At 54.4% G+C, this 16,410-nt stretch overlaps 1 protein-coding gene across 11 annotated transcripts in view; it reads right to left on the reverse strand.

The window, feature by feature from the left end:
* Positions 1–16,410, reverse strand: part of BRD1 (bromodomain containing 1) — an 81,063-nt gene that overhangs the window by 12,819 nt on the left and 51,834 nt on the right. For 4 of the 11 annotated variants that reach the window (XM_055105852.2, XM_055105851.2, XM_055105853.2 and 1 more), the window contains 5 exons: positions 13,049–13,180; positions 12,619–12,747; positions 11,866–12,178; positions 8,116–8,376; positions 1,238–1,735 (listed from right to left, as the gene is read on the reverse strand). In XM_055105852.2, the coding sequence (XP_054961827.1) occupies positions 1,238–1,735; positions 8,116–8,376; positions 11,866–12,178; positions 12,619–12,747; positions 13,049–13,180 (1,333 nt within the window). The remainder of the gene's footprint in view (positions 1–1,237; positions 1,736–8,115; positions 8,377–11,865; positions 12,179–12,618; positions 12,748–13,048; positions 13,181–16,410) is intronic. The other 7 variants (XM_055105854.2, XM_063603168.1, XM_003811042.6 and 4 more) reach the window with 3 other exon arrangements.

Raw genomic sequence — 16,410 nt, forward strand, 5'->3', positions numbered from 1 at the left:
TAGGTATAACAGGCAGACAGGACAGACGGGAACCAAGCCTTGACTCGGGACAAAAACCAAAATGACAAACATGCTCCAGACACGCTTCCAGAAAAGAGTCGCTGGCAACCTGAGCCGGCACCTCCAGAAGCGCAGCCAGTACCGAACAAGCAAACCGATGACAGCTGCTCCTCTTTAAAGGACAAACTCCTCAGCTTCCTCTGACGGGCGGGGAGCAGAGGCTGCAGGAACATTAGCTGCCTCCTCAAAGTGCTCTCAGCACAGCACACACACGGCAACACCCTCACCAAGTAATTCAACAGAGTTCAGTTACAAAAGCGCAGCAAGAGATGAGAAGCGCTTTCCGGTGCTATTTCAGCAGGTCCTAATACCTCATCACATATGTGGCTAAGAGGGCCACATAAAACAATGAGTAAATGTTGCTGAAATCAACTGCAAAGTACTGCATTTACAAGGGCAGGTCCTCTCAGAGGCCCAGGGAAGAGCCAGGCTCAACCCCAGGTCCTAGGTCTGTGGGGCTGCAGGAGACCTGACTGAGGGGTGCAGAGTCGAGCTCCCACAAGTGCTAGGAGCGGCCAGTCACCAGCTTATCCAGATGTGCACAGCAAAGTCAAGATGACCAATTAAAACTACACCTGAATTCATTCTCAGTACTTTTTTAAAGATCAGAAGGGGCCAGGTGCAGCGGCTCACACATCTAATCCCAACACTTTGGGAGTCAGAGGCCAGGAGTTCAAGACCAGCCGGGACAACACAGCGAGACCCCATCTCTACCAAAAATTTTCAAATTAGCTGGGAGTGCTGGTGTGCACCTGTAGTCCCAGCTACACAAGAGGCTGAGGCAGGAGGATCACCTGAGCCCAGGAGTTGGAGGCTGCAGTGAGCCACTCACTCCAGCCTGGGTGACAAGGCAAGACTCTCCTAAAAAAAAATCAGAGAGGAAGTATGTGGCAGAAGACAGGACCAAGGACCATCGACCCCTGGCCCAGGGCAGCCCAGCAAGGTTGCACAATCTCTGGTGGCAAACAGGCCTCCCACGAAGGCGCCGGCCTCAGACCCGCAACTCAAGGCTTTTCAAAGAAAACACTGCACTGTTGTCTTCTCTGGAAATTAAGAGAATGCTGCAAAAACAGAAGCTGGACACCCCCCCGTCACACCAATGATCCTGAAGGACGCTCCCGGCACTGGTCGGCAAGGGCGCCTCTCAGGGCCTCTCAGGGCCGCCCGCGGCATTTACCTGCGTCCAGGCGCTTTCCTGGGGACTCCTCCTCCACCTCGGAGTCTCCGCATGTGCTCCGCGACCTTTTCCTTGGCTGCAGAAGAGTCTCCAACCTCGGAAGGACTACAGACAAAAAGGTTTTGGTCCCTAGCTGAGGAGAAGTTGGCTGGGTTTCAGTGTTCTTGGCAGACTTTGGGGGGCTTACACTTTTCGATTTGCAGAAGAGAACAGAAGTGCGTCTGTTTACATCGCTTGCTGGCTCCGCCACCGCGGAGGCCGCCGCCGCCGGCACATCGCCACTACTGGCGCGGGTGGGCTCTGGAGGGCGTCCGCTTACCAGTGCGCTCTGAGTGCAAGCGCTATGTGATTCATTATCAAATGTGACTCTTTTGAAAAGTTTACTCTGCTCTGGGTTGAGTTCTACTGGTTTGAGGGTTGGTGGTTCTGAATTAGTCTCCGAGTTTGAAGGAAGAGGTAATGCATCTGATGGTTCAAGTTTAGGGGGAGATTTATCTCCTGAAAAAATTATAAATAAAGTGATTTTTGAAACCTGAAGATTATAAAATCTATTATAAAACTTACTATAAATGTGAAGTCCACCAAAATACTAATTCAGTTAAGGAAACAAGGCATCGCACGTACTGTCTGCTCGGCAGTGTGGGCCCCGTGGGCTCGGGCCACACTGTGTGTGCTTCCCTAACGCCAAAGGCTGCGGCCCTGGGTGCACTGCCCAGGCACACAGTTACTCTCTGAAAAAAACTGTGAAAGACTATTTCACATGCGCCAATATTAAACACGTCACTCGAGTTCATGACAGTTTCTGCAATGAATAATTCACTTACCTTGAGGAAGAAAAGGTATCTCACATAACTAAAGGGGCCTTAAACGGGCATTCCCACAGAGCTCTACTGGGCCACGAAGTTAGCAAATAAAAGGAAGGAAACATTAAATCTGATCTCTGGTCAAGCTCTTAAGTCAAAAATGCAAAAACAAACAAACAAAAAAAACAGGGAGTGGTGAGTGGCTGTGGACGATTTTCAAGAAAGGCAGGGAAAAAAGCCCCGCTCCCCACAGCACAGAAGTCCGTGCCACATTCCCAAATATTGTGATGGGAGCTTTCAGGAAAAAAAAAAAAAATCTGACTTTTAAAAATAAGAAGTCTTTGGAAAAAGACTGCTTTAACCTCTTTTTAAAGTCTTTTTGACATTATAAAAACCGGAAGTGTGAAATGGTAAAAAGCCCGAGGTCAGGAGGACGGCCTGGGGCTGGTCTGTGGGGCTCTGTGCACTGTCCCGAGTCCAGGGGGCCGGACAGGCTCTGGCACGAGGCTAACAGGGTGAGGCGACGCCACAACAAGCCAAGCCCAGCCACTGAGGCTTCCTTCCAAGCAGGACCGGTACTGACAACAGGAAGTGTGACATAAAACCAAGAGTGACACTTTAAATAATCCTTAGTATATATTATCACTGGGTACAGTTTTCATTTCATTAAACCTGCAAACTTTCCTAAAACCGTTTGAAGTATGTATGGTTACTATTGTCATTCAAAAAGTTGTTTTGAAAATACAAAACTACACAACTTAACAGGACTCAGAGCAATGTTTTGAGGCTGAAGAAAGTTCTCCCAAGGCTGGGCCATGACGCCGGGCAGCAGTGCTTTCGGCTGCGAGGTGCCTCTGATTTCAAATGACACTCGGCGCCTTAGAGCACCTCACAGCCAATTCAAATACAAGGGGGAAGCCTCACCTCAACAAAAAGCCTCCCATGCCAGCCGCCGGGAGCACAGCTGTCATGTGGGAATGCTGGATCCCAAGGCAGGGGCACACGCGAGGTGACAAAACTCCCTCCCTCCTGTTCAATGTCGCCAACAGGCTTAAGGAAAAGGTGTTTGTGAAACACCTGGGAACACTGGCCGGAGGGAACTGGGCAATGCGGAGAAGGGCTGCTGAAAGGCTGGAGGGAACTGGGCTGCGGAGAAGGGCTGCTGAAAGGCTGCTCATGAGCATCCCTGGTGCCTGTGCAGCAGCAGGAGGGGATTCAGCACTGAGCCTGCAGCGTCCTGACGGAGCTGGTGTCTGGGGCACAGGGCCTGGGGCCTCACTTCACTTCCTGCCTCCTCTTCCCCCTCCTAGCCTCCCCCCCGCCCCAAGTTCTCGTCCTGATCACGACATTCAACTGCTCACTGCAATCCCAATGGCCTCTGCAGGGCCAAGGCCAGTGGTCAACCCCAGTCTTGGCCTCTATGGGTGCAACAGCACCAGGCCAGCAGAGATGGAGCCTGAAGGAGTCTCCTCCCAGCACCTCCGGGAGACCCCCCTTCCCCCGACCACCTACAGCCCACCTTCTCCACAGCTATCTAACGGGCACCGTAAACCCCCATCTCCTGCTTCTGGTGCAACCCTCAGAACCACCACTCCTGTCTGGCAGCAGCCCTGAGACGTGCAGTCGTCCCTGCCTTGCAGCAGGCCCTCCCCAACCATGGTCCACAACCCCTCCTCCACACCTCCAGCTCTCGGCCCAGCTAGGATGCCCCATGTGGGACTCATAACCATCTCCACGCTGCAGGGACTTCCCTAACCCCTGGTCTATCCCAAAGCGGGCCCCTGTGGCCCTGTCTCAGCCATGCATGCACCCCACACGCCCCTGGCCTCTCTGCGGCAGCTCCACATGCAGGCCGGGCTCCAGCCGCCAGCACGCAGGCTAAAGGATGCGTTCCTGCAGCACTGACCAGAGGCACAAAGGAGGCCGTGGTAACAGAGGTCGCTGTCGTCTGGGTGCTCAGCCACCTGCCCAGCCGGGACCACACAGGCCCCTCCCCCAGCCGAGACCACAGAGGCCCCCGGACTGTTCAGTGCCTCAGTTCCTCATCCATAAAATCAGAAAAAACAGGACCTGAGCCTCCAGCCTCCACGACACAACAGGCAAGCCCAACCCGTCCCTCGAGTGGAAATGTGACTGGAAGTTGACATACAAGAAGGAAGATTCCTCTCAAAGCTCGCTGACTCTGGGCCATCTCAGGCTGTCACTGAACTGCACATGGGAAAAGCTCAGAACATGCTCGATACAACTCGGGCATAAGCCTCTCAGACCCCGTCAATGTATCAGTCAGGATCCTAGAATTCCAGTCCCTGGAACTTGTCACATATTCCAAATGGCAAAATGGTTATCTAATCCAAACCAGCTACTCTAAGAAACTAAAAGACCTAGTTAAGTCTGCAAGAACAATTCCGCAATATTTTGCCCACCTGGCCACCCGCTATGTCAATCAAAGGCTTCTGTATCAAAGCCACAAGACGCTTTGGAAAATCACAGCGTAACACAGGCAGACATTTCAGCTCACGAGCAGCAACCACACTGTCCCTCCAACAACCCTGCCTCAAGCCTCCGTCCTCTGCAATCCTGAAGGGACAAAGCTGCGTACTCCGCACCTTCTACCCCGAGGAACACGCATCCTTCCTTTCCTGAGGGCCACAGTGCTCCACGTGCTCAGCGCCCGTGCACGGCAGGGGGACCTCCACACGTGCACTTCAAGGGCCCACAGCTGCCCTGGAATAAAGGGGACGCCCCGGAGCCTCTGGCAAGGGCATCACTGTGACTGGAAATCCCAAGGACTCGAAATGCAAGCCCCTTTCACCAGCTCATGGTGCGGACCCTGCTCCTCCTGACTGCACTGACCTGCCTCACCATGTCAGCAGACACCAACCTCAGCACAGGGTGGAGACAAGCCCTGTGCCAGCTGCAGATCCGTCCCACAGGCTCATCAGACAGGCTGGAATCCCAGCTGTGGCGTGGCCCCCACCCAGCTGACACGCAGCCCCGGGGAAGTCAGCCCTGGCAGGGCCAGCTCACAGCAACAGCCCGAACCTCTGCACTCGGCAGACTGAGTCGCGGCTACGGCAGAGCCTGCGGGAGGGCCTGTACAAGGGGCAGACCGGGGCCAACCGTGCAGCCCAGGAGGCGTCTCCTTCCTTCAGACACTAAAGTCTCAGGGGCCTGGCACTCAACGGCTACAGCCTTGTTCAAGCTGCTTCAAGTGGAAGCAAAATATAAACACAACACACAGACTGTTAAATTACAGTTTAAGTGAGACTGTGTATTTGCCATTGAGGAATTACTCTTTTCAGGTGTGAAAATATTGTGGTTATATTTAAGTAAAATGATGGAGAGGCTTTACTGATGAGAACGTTCATGCTGGGTTTTTAAATGTCTGATTCTTGGTTTTCATCCTATTATAAGTATCGTAAGTCACATTTCTATACCAACCAACAAGCTTGCTTGTGGCTGTCTTCCCTAATGACTTCCCCATTCCAGTCTGGCACTCGCCTCTCCAGAGACCCCCGTCTTCTCTAAGAGGCAAGATTCCGCCTGCCCCACCTCTCCACAGACCCCCAACTTCTCTGAGGGGCAGGACCCCGCCCGCCCCACCTCTCCAGAGACCCCCGTCTTCTCTAAGAGGCAAGATTCCGCCTGCCCCACCTCTCCACAGACCCCCAACTTCTCTGAGGGGCAGGACCCCGCCCGCCCCACCTCTCCAGAGACCCCCGTCTTCTCTAAGAGGCAAGATTCCACCCGCCCCACCTCTCCACAGACCCCCAACTTCTCTGAGGGGCAGGACCCCACCCGCCTCGCCTTGGAGTGGACTTTCAGGCCACTTGCTTCTCCACCCACCTTCCCATCAGCTCACAGGAAACGCCCTTTTCATCAATTGAGTCATTGTGAACACTGGGTGTAACAGGTGATTCGAGGCCACCTGTGTCTCGGTCACATTGTGTTTTCCTTACAATGGCCCCAGAAAAAAAATAAAAATAAAATGATTCCAGAGCTACAAAGCAACAAAAATGGTCTCCAAAGGCTCCTGCTAAGCGTTGGGGATTATGAGGAGCCACGCTCACCACAGCGGAGGGCCAAGCAGCTCCAACCATGCGAGGTCCTCAACCATGCGAGGTCCTCAGTCCTGTGACCCAATAACCGTGCGAGGTCCTCAGTCCTGTGACCCAATAACCGTGCGAGGTCCTCAGCCCTGTGACCCAATGGCAATGGAGGAAGCCACTGATAAAAAAAAAAGCTAAAAAGGTAACTTACTGCTCTACAGTGAAAATGGTACAACTGTGTGCGAAGAGAAGCGCTGGAAGCTATTTTGAGAATGGTGAGTGGACCTGCTGGCAACCTCCTCACAACTCAGTCCTCAGGGCACAGAAGACAAGGACGGAAGGGCAGTCCACCTAGAGGGAGGCCCGCACAGCCAGAGGATGCCTCGGTGGGCTGCACGGAAGCAAAGGCTGCGGGACCAGGCACCAGCCTGGACTCCTGGGCACAATGGGGCGGCCCAGGGCCCGGACAGGTATGGCTGCCAGAGGGTCCTGTAGGCAAACGTTCCTCAGAAAAAACACGAGGCCCCCAAAGCAGAGGAGGGATCACGTGCCAACAATAACAGCCTTTGGGAGAAGAGAAAACCAAGCGCTCACCTTGAAATAGAAAAGCCTTTATTCTATGGACCTAACGTAATTGACGCCAGCCCCAAAAGAGACATTCTAGAGTCTGGGTACTAGACTATGGTGAACTAAACAGAAGAATCCCAAAACAGAAAAACAAACAGGCACAAAATGAGCAAAAGGATGCATAAGAAATTCTCAGCTGTGTGCACAGGAGTAAGTTTCTAAGAGAAAGAAAAGCTTAATGGCTGTCATTCAAGTTGCCCAAATGTAAAACAGGATAAAAGGGGCGAAGCTCTGCAGACAGGAGCCACAAGAAGTTCAGGGGATGAAAAGGGCCCTGAGACCATGGGGACCCGCTGACCTGTGTGGCATCATGAAGACACTGCGTCACTCCGAGCACAGACGTCCATAAGAGATGAACGTCTTTGTTTTAAAAGAAAATTGTACAACAATTCTGTGTCTTATTTCAACCGTCTGCTGTTCTGACTTGGATGTGCAGGGGAAGGGCAAGAAGGCCGAGAACCAGCTGCCAATGTTGTGGCAAGAGGGTCTGACCCTACTGTCTGCTTCGTGTAACCGGAGCGTGTCAAGGTCAACTGCAGAGACACACGGCAAAACACAGCGGCAATGACTTTCTATCAACGTCTCCAAATCCGATTTAGTTTTAAAATTCCTCTTTCACCAAAGATGGGACACACCAGCTCTACTTCCTCACCCTGCCAACCTAGATGTACACAGACCATCGCTCGTAAACTCCCTCCTCACCATGCCAAGCCTGCATTTGCCCTGGGTTTTGCTAGTTCTCCTTCTAGATAGGTGGATTTCTTCCCCTACATTTATTTCTTAGTCATAAAAACATCTTTGCTGCCTGGACCTTTCCCCAGACATTCTTTGGCAACGATCACGGCTGCTACCTACCAACTCTGCAGAGGAGCTGGCCGGGGACCCTTGAGGCAGACAAGGCCTCTGCAGGTACCGTCCCTCCCTTCACAACATCAGGGAGGAGTGTTTAAGTGCCAATAATCTAAAACAGCCCTTTCAAAATGCTGCATTTGATGGCCTAGCGCACAATTAAATGGCTCCCCGCCAATTTACAAAATGCAACAAAAACATTTCTCACTCTCATCATTCAGGCTACCTTTACTCTTCAACACAGTGTAAGATCTAAACCATTCTTTTCAAATAGTTTTTCAGGCCCAAGTTAAAGAGAAAAATTTTATCCTGTGCCTTAAATTTTATCCACTGATTATGTGAGAAAACACAGACAGCACAAATGATAACGTCTCCTTAAAAGGAAACAACAGCCCAGTGGGAAAATCAAGTGTTCCAGGCTTTGTGAATTTTACGGAACTGGTGCTAACCTGAGCCTCCGTGCACACCAACGCTGCTGCCCGTGTCTGGGTCTGTGCCTGTGCCTGAGCCCTGACGGCAAGAAAGCGGGGCAGCCCTCACCGTGGCTTACCTTCCTCGCCCGCCTCCGGCCCCAGCGCAGCTCCGTCCTCTTCGAAGCCTTCCAAGCCTGGCCCCGTGGGCGGGGGCTGGCTGTGCTGCTGGCTCAGCTTGTTTCGGAGAAGGGCAATTTCCTTTTTGAGCAGCTTTGCCCGCTTGCTCCGGGAGCCGCTGGACTTCATAGCGCAGGTGAGGTCGAGCATGTCCAGCAGCTCTCTCAGCTGCTCCTCCAGGCCCAGGTGGGCTCTGTTGGCGGGGTCCAGCAACCTGTCCACTGAACCAAAGGACACATGCTGTCAGTCATCAGGTCCCACGCACCTTCTGGGAACACATCACCGGTCCCGTCTTTCAAATCACCTTCGGCCAAGGCCCTGAGAGTGGCTGTTAGCAACAAGGCCCAGGCCCTGCTCACCAGAGGCCCCTCCCCTGCACTCTGAACCCACGAGTAGCTGCTGCTACAGGAACACACTGGGATGCTCCTGATGGGGAATTTCTACTCCCATGACACTGTCAGCACAGAAGGGGCAGCGTCCAGGTAAGATCGCAACCTCTCCTGGACCAGGACCCACTGAGGCTGCCTGTGCAGACAGCCTGGCTGCCTGGGTGAGGGCACAGCACACAGACCCCAGAGAGAGGCGCATGCTCCACCAACCCGGCACAACTCAGCTGGACCTGCGCTGGCTCTGCAAACAGAGGTGACGACTGGCAAATGTGTTAAGTTAGGGCCATTGCACGTCCTAAGTGGTGTCTTGGCTGAAGTCTTCAGACGCTGATCATTGTGTGGCTTTAGTAAACGGGTTGTAAAATTCACAGATCATTCTGAATTTCAGATGTATTTACTACAAAGTCCCTAGAAACTTCGCTTTCAAAAACACCAAAATTTATAAAGCACAAATTACCTTAAATAAGTAAGAGATGGCCAAGAAAAGAAACTGCTCCTCAGAGCTATCTGAAGATAAAACCAGAGCGAGAAGGAGAAAGAAGACAAAAAAAAAGTAAGACTGCCCAAAAACACATGAACTCTCTTCTCTTCATCTAGAAACAGGTGTTTTACTGAAAGCATCTGTCTCTTTGGCTGAATAAATAAAGTAGTAGAGAGAAACAAATCAGTCCTTCAAGACTCGTATCCATAACATCACTTTGAACAAATGTCATAGATAATACTCAAAAACGTTCATACAAAAAAACACATCCTTTGAAACCCCAAGAAGAAAGCCTCGAAACGTCTGATTCTTTCAAAACAGAGACCCACGGCCTCCAGGTCTGTGGCTCAGGCTCCAGGCAATGGGAGGTGTCGGCCGTGCTGAGAAGAGCAGCAGGTGCACCCTCAAGGCACACCATGGCCACTGGCTCACCTGTGCACTCCCAAATACTGAGAAAGAAAGAAACCAGGACTTCTCATCCTTCATTTTCTCCTTAGCAAAAAAACCCGGGTGTAGAAATTCACTTAACAACTTGCATGACCATGATCTGAAAGGCGCTGACACTCAGAGGCCTTCACACCTGCTCTGTTCGAGGGAGGTGGCATGGTGCTGGAAGCATGATGTGGGGGAGCACAGGAGCAGGGCCCTAGGGGCAAAGGAGGCTCCGGGCTGCTCAGAAGACAGGGAGTCCAAGAGTGATGCATCTTCCTGCTTTGAAGGGCAGGCAACCAGCGTACGTCCTGAGCAGCCAGCAGCGGGCACCAGGTGGGCGTCTGAGAGCTGATGGCAGGCAAGGCATCCAAGCCAGAGCGTGATGGCTGTGGGGGGCGGGGGAAGCTTTCCCACGGTCACCAGAGGCTAGAGAAGGACCTTCCAGGACAAGCATGAGCCCATGGAGCCCTGGGCTCACTCTGAGGCGGCTCAGCCCTGGCTCCTCTCAGATCCCCATGGGAATGTTTCGGAAAAGGATAGCTGGTCTGATCAGCCTGGAGAGCGCAGCTTCAGAGAGGGGTTAAAGCTCCACCCGGGTTCACCAAGAGCCAGCAGCACTGTTTGGAGCCTGTGTTTATTTTCTAAATTTCTCCAAGAAAAACGTGTTACTCTTAAAATCAGAAAATCAGAGACAAAGAATAAAAATATATTTCCATTGTGTTTTCTTTTTTTTTTGAGACAGAGTCTTGCTCTGTCGCCCAGGCTGGAGTGTAGTGGCGTAATCTCGGCTCACTGAGAGCACCGCCCCCGGATTCACGCCATTCTCCTGCCTCAGCCTCCCGAGTAGCTAGGACTACAGGTGCCCGCCACCATGCCTGGCTAATTTTGTTTTTGTATTTTTAGTACAGACAGGGTTTCACCATGTTAGCCAGGATGGTCTCGACCTCCTGACTTCGTGATCCACCCGCCTCAGCCTCTCTCTTTTTTGTTTTTTTTTTTGGAGATAGGGTCTCACTCTGTCACCCAGGCTTCAGTGCAATGGCACAATCTCCGCTCACTGCAGCCTCCACCCCCCAGGTTCAAGCGATTCTCCTGCCTCAGCCTCCGAAATAGCTGGGATTACAGGCATGCGCCACCATGCCTGGCTAATTTTTTGTATTTGCAGTAGAAACGGGGTTTCTGCATGTTGGCCAGGCCGGTCTCAATCTCCCGACCTCAAGTGATCCACCCGCCTCGGTCTCCCAAAGGTGCTGGGATTACAGGCACGAGCCACAGAACCTGGCCCTATCCCCGTTCTTTAAAAGAGTACAGCCCATCCTCCAATCCTCACAGGTGCCGAGTGCTGCGGGACCCCACGGGAAGCAGGGAGCCCAGCACTGCTGCCATGAGGGGAACAGAGGGCGAAGCAACGATGGCCCAACTTGGTTGAATCCCACGATGGCGGGAACGTGGACCCCGCGATGGCGGGAACGTGGAAGAGAGGAAGAGGGCCAGGCCTCATCCCAGAAGAAGCGACCTAGCACGGGTCAGTGATTCATCAAGAGAAAGGGTAGGCCAAGAAATCAGGGATATGGGACCTTTAGATAAATAAGCCAAACACACCGTGATTTCTGCTCAGTTTGTGGCTCAGAGCTGGAGCTGAGGTGCTGGAGCTCTATGTGCTTTGACAACCCATGTGGGCAGGACACACCCTTCGACAGACAATCCCAGAGGTGCGACTAACAAGCAGGGTGCAGGGGACAGCCCTGGTTTCCGAGGACCAGTCTAGAGAAGGGTGCAGGTGACTACACACGGCTGCAACACGTGCCTGGGCAACCAAGAAGCACAAGCCCAGGCTGGAGTCCAGGTGGGCCGTGGACACACTCCCAGAGCCCTTTCTACAACATGTGCAAACCACGAAGTTAAAGGGCTGGAGGCAAAGCCAGAGTTCCTCCGGCTTCAAGCCACCCTCAGAAGTTAGCCGAGGCCCACTCTGGATGAAAACCCCCAATTAAGCTGCTTTCTGGGTCTGCATCGTCGAGACCGGCCACCCCATAGGGAGCCACAGCCACACAGTCCTCTTGGTGGGCACCCAAAACGCAGCCAGTCTGAAGTGACAGGTGCTGAGCGTAAAATACACATCAGATGGCAAAGAAGGTGAAAAGCTTATATATCCTCAGTAACGTTTACCGATCCCATGTTGAAATCAACTCTTCCATACACTGAGTAAAATAAGACATATTATTAAAGTAAATTCCACCTGCTTCTTTTCCATTTTTCAGTGAGGCTACTAGAAAATGTAAATGATGTATGCGGTTGCATGCTAGTGCTCCCGGACTGTGCTGATAGGGAGCTGGCAACACAGAGCAGGACAGAGTCTGCTAGAAAGAGCGTCTTCCACCTCCTCCGGACACGGCGCCAGTTCTTACCGTCTTCCCAGGAGAAAGGCCGCCGCGGTGCCGCAGCAGGCCGCTCAGGCAGGTGCATCCCCGAGGCCTCTTCCAAGCCGATGCTGTCCACCTCACGCCGGGCCTGCCTCAGAACAACACCTCCCTGATCGCGCAGCCTCACCGCGGCTCTATAGAACACGGTGTCCCTGGCATTGTACTTCATGCAGTTATCTATAATGAGATCAAAATCCTCCTCAAACTCATGGAGGTTTTTATACCCTTGAGCTTCTAACCGTTTCCTCATTGTGGCAAAGTCCATGGGATGTTTAATGTGATCCAAATAATCTGGTACCTAATTTTAGGGAGGAAAAAGAATCATTTACAAACTAAAACAGGATATTAGTTGACTCTATATTTATTATTCCATATAACCCACAAGCCCATCCTATCTGAGAGCCACACACAGACACGCACACGGTACAGACATAAGACCCAAGTACTGCAGGGACCTTCCCGACCCCAGCTCCTTCAGCTAAAGCGCATTGGAGGGTGCCGGGCGGATGCTGCCACAGCCCAGGGTACTGTCTGCACAGGGCCTCTCGCCCACTGCACTTTCAGTATTTTACAATGAAATGTATCACTTTTATAATTTAAAAACAAATACGTTAAATAAAAACGAGAATTAAGAACACAAGGGATGTACTCTAGCCAGTCACACGTTTCCCGGTCAAACGGCAGCACAAATCCACAGTCACACATGCGGCAGGACAGACGAGCGCCGCAAACACCCACCTCCTTCAGACTCACGGGCTGCGCAAATATCCTGGCGGGGTCCTTGTCCTGCAGCTGGTCCAGCACTGAGCGCAGCAGCACCGTCAGCGGGGTCAGCCGCAGCTCCATGGCGACCTGCTCCACCTTCACCTGGGGGGGCCCAGCAGAGCCTCAGCTTTAGGGAGCCGCACATGCGTCTCAGCCCCACCACGCGCCCCACAGCCACAAGCAGCCCCCACAGGCTCCTGTGCTTCCGTCCAGGCATAGGACAACGCAGCCTCCACTTAGGGCTCTGCAACCCATGGCAGCCAGGCACCCGGCCTGGGCTGAGCAAGGCACTGCCGTGGGCCAGGACCCACCGGGTGCAGCCCACCCTCTGCAGGAGCTGCCAGCGTCCCACCCACGCCCCGTGGCCAGTGGTGCACTCCACGCGGGACAGGCCCAGCCCCACCTGCTCACGCTTGAGCTTCTCCCGCTTGCGCAGCAGCTCGATCAGCAGGCGAGCGCGCTCCAGGTCGTGCCGCAGCCGCTGCCAGTACTTCAGCTTCTCTTTGGCAGCCTTCATCTCCTCATCATTTTCTCTCTGAGAACAGTGAACACTTCCGTCAGTCAAACCCAGAGGCTCCTTCTGCAAAAGGCCTCAGATACCATGCAGGTGAGACCCCAAGAGGCATCCACGTCAGGGGTCCTGCAGGCCCATCCTGGGGAGGACAACAGACCCACCCTCACTAGAGAGCCCCAGGACAGCACCGGGACAGAGGGGACAGAGGAGACAGAGGGGATGGAGGGGACAGAGGGGACCGCCAGGCCAAGGTGAGCAGGGGGCTGGCCCCGGTGCACAGGTTCCACCCTCCAGAGAGGACAGAGGCCTCCACAAGCTGGCGGCGGGGGGGCCTTCACAGAACCAGAAAGGCCCACAAAGGCGGGGCCAGGACAGAATGGGGGACCCTCGAAGACCCACCTCCAGGACAGCTGGGAATGGAGGGAGCGGCTGGAAAGAAACCAGGTGCACAGAAAACCACATGCTGGGCCCATCCTGGCTTGGACAGAGCATGACGGGGGCCTGGCACACAGCCGACCTGCTGCCCTGCCCTGCACAGCGCCTCCATCCCGACACACGTTTCCCCACAGCCAGGGTCCCATTTCCATTGACAGCACCTGCTCCCTTCTCAGTGGACAGAAGGGTGCGCCAGACAGCACAGGCCGCCAGCCTCAACCCAGCCAACATCCACACCAGGGTGATCAGAAGAAAATCAGAGTCCTGCAAAGGCCATGACACAGATGGTCGCAGGAGAGTAGGCCACCTGGGTCTGCCCTCAGCCCCGTCCTCACCATGTCCCCCAGGCCTGGCCACATGAGGCCTGCTCGTCACAGTGCCGGGGCACCCTGACCCTACCTCAAAGGGGAGAGGAAGTCAACGAGGGAGTTGGCCTGAGTGGGCCCCCAACACCTGTCATCCTCCACAGCTGCAGGACACGCGCGCCCTGCCAGCCTCAGGACAGCCGTGGCCATCAGTTTCTGGCACATGCTTCACAGCCCTGAGACCCTCCTCTCCCCCCACACCTCTGTCCCCGGGTTCCCACCTGCCCACCTCAGGATACTGTCATAGCTTTTCAAAGGACCGAGGGTGTGAAGGCAAAGACTGCTGGACTACAAGATGCAAGGACCCCGGACTCCACAAACTGCTCAGAAAAGGAGGCTCAAGGAGGGAGGCCGAGCCCCGCACCCCCACCCCCAAGGCCAGGCCTCTCCATGGCGAGGCAGAGCGTTGCTGCGCTGGTGTCACCTGAAGTGAGGATCTCTGGGTTTTCCTCAATGCTGCTGAACACCCTCAGGCAGGAAATCGGGGCTAAGAGTAACAAGATCCACATCAACTCAAGCAAAGGCAGGAAAATGTGGGCTCCAAAAACCAAGCTCCCCGGAGCATCTGAGTATTGCCTGTCCCTCAGCTTGCAATCGACACTTCTGAAAACCTCGGCCAAAAGGACATTTGGCCTGGGAATCTGTTACGAAGCGGAAGAAATCTCCTCATCACCAGGAAGCCCTTTATCACGCACTGGCTGCTAAGCAAACTTACTAGTCTGCTCCCCACCCTGGTTTAACAAACGCCATCGGCAGTGGCAGGGGCCCCGCTGACAGCACCTGGGCCCAAGGTCCCATGACACATGCAGCCTCATCCACTCAGAAGGATCAAGGTTCCTTACTCGGCTCTCAAGGGCTCGATATTTCCCATGTAAAAATCAACAGTGGGAGGCTCCACGAGAAAGGACAGAAGTGAAGAAGCACTCAGGCATCCCCACTGCCGGGAAGAAGCTGAGCGCCTCCGCGTCCATTCCAGACACATTGGGGAGACACAGGGCAGGGCTAGGGGACGGTCAGGTTAAAATCGCCTCTGCTGGGAGGCACAGGCCAGCTCCTGGGGTGAGGGCCCACAGTGTTACAGAGTGGCCGACCCCAGGCCTCCTGGCAACAGCACCCAGCTCCTGCCACTGGGCCCAATGCCGCCAGCAGGTGCGTGGGACTGGCAGAGGCCACACACGCAGCACAGCAAGGACGATGTGGGCAGCACCGCCCAGCATGCCACAGGACAGACACTGGGAAAGCTGCAGGATGCGCTCCCAGGACAGGAAGGGTGGGCCACGGGAGCAGGAGACACAGTGGGACGCCACCAGCATACACACAAATCGCTGCTCACCCTTTATAAAGCTAAGCCGCCGCCCCCGTTCTCCCTGTGGCCTTCAACGGCCACACACACCAGAACAAAAACCAGGGCCTATATGCGCAGCCAGCACAGACCCGCCATCGCTGCAGCACCCTCGGCACCTGCTGGCCTCTCAGAGACCCCGTCCAGTTCATCCACCTGCCCCCACCACAGGGTCAGGCTGGGGCAGGTACACAGAGACACAGAGGAATCAAATGCATCAGGTACTTCCAAAGCTTCAAAACCATGAAACCACACCAAGCCGTGGCCATCCCTGGCCAGGAGAAGGCAGAAGCACAGTCTCTCCCAACAGCCCGTTCACACAGAGGCAGGTTTCCAGGCTCTCCACGCCGACTGCTCTGCTGCGGCTCAAGTCCAGGCAGCTCCTTCTGCTCCTTCCCAGGTGTCTTCGCGAAGCTGCCCCCTCTGCCAGAAGAGCTGCTCTGGCCGGGCTGTGGGGATGTTCTCTCCTTACAAACATATTCTGCACACAACAGGACGTGAGGCCTAACAGGCAGCGATGAAGCAGAGGGGGCCCAGCTGGCAGGTTCCAGCGGGTCACCTCTTCTTTGCAACCCTCCCCCTTCCCTTGCCTGGCTCCACCACGCCCCAGGCCACCCCCAGCTGCCTGGGTCCCCATGGCCCCTGCCCACTGGCCCACGTGTCCTGCTACTGCAGGGATTCTGGCCCTCGTGTCCCAGCTTATGAGAGTCGAAATGATGATTCCCACAGCTGGACGTCCCCTGTTTGGCCACATCCACGCCCACTTTCCATGGAATCTGCCCTTCACAGCTCCTCTGTGGCTTATCTGGAGTTCTGTCCAGCCCCGAGATAAGACCCAAGATTTGAACCCTCAACTTCCTCCCAAAAAAGCCTCTCTTCCATTCCCCAACATCGCAGGGGCTGAGACCAATGCCTCCACTCTCTTCCTTTCCCCAACATCGTGGGGGCCGAGACCAATGCCTCCACTCTCTTCCTTTCCCCAACATCGCGGGGGCCGAGACCAATGCCTCCAGCCCCCAGAGCTTCCCGCCGCTCAGCCACTTCCTGACTCTGCCTCTTAAGAGCCCCCCAAACCGTGCTGTCCTTTCCGGGAGCCCTGGAGGCTACGA

Source organism: Pan paniscus, chromosome 23 (genome assembly GCF_029289425.2).
Source record: "Pan paniscus chromosome 23, NHGRI_mPanPan1-v2.0_pri, whole genome shotgun sequence".
Lineage (NCBI taxonomy): Eukaryota > Metazoa > Chordata > Mammalia > Primates > Hominidae > Pan > Pan paniscus.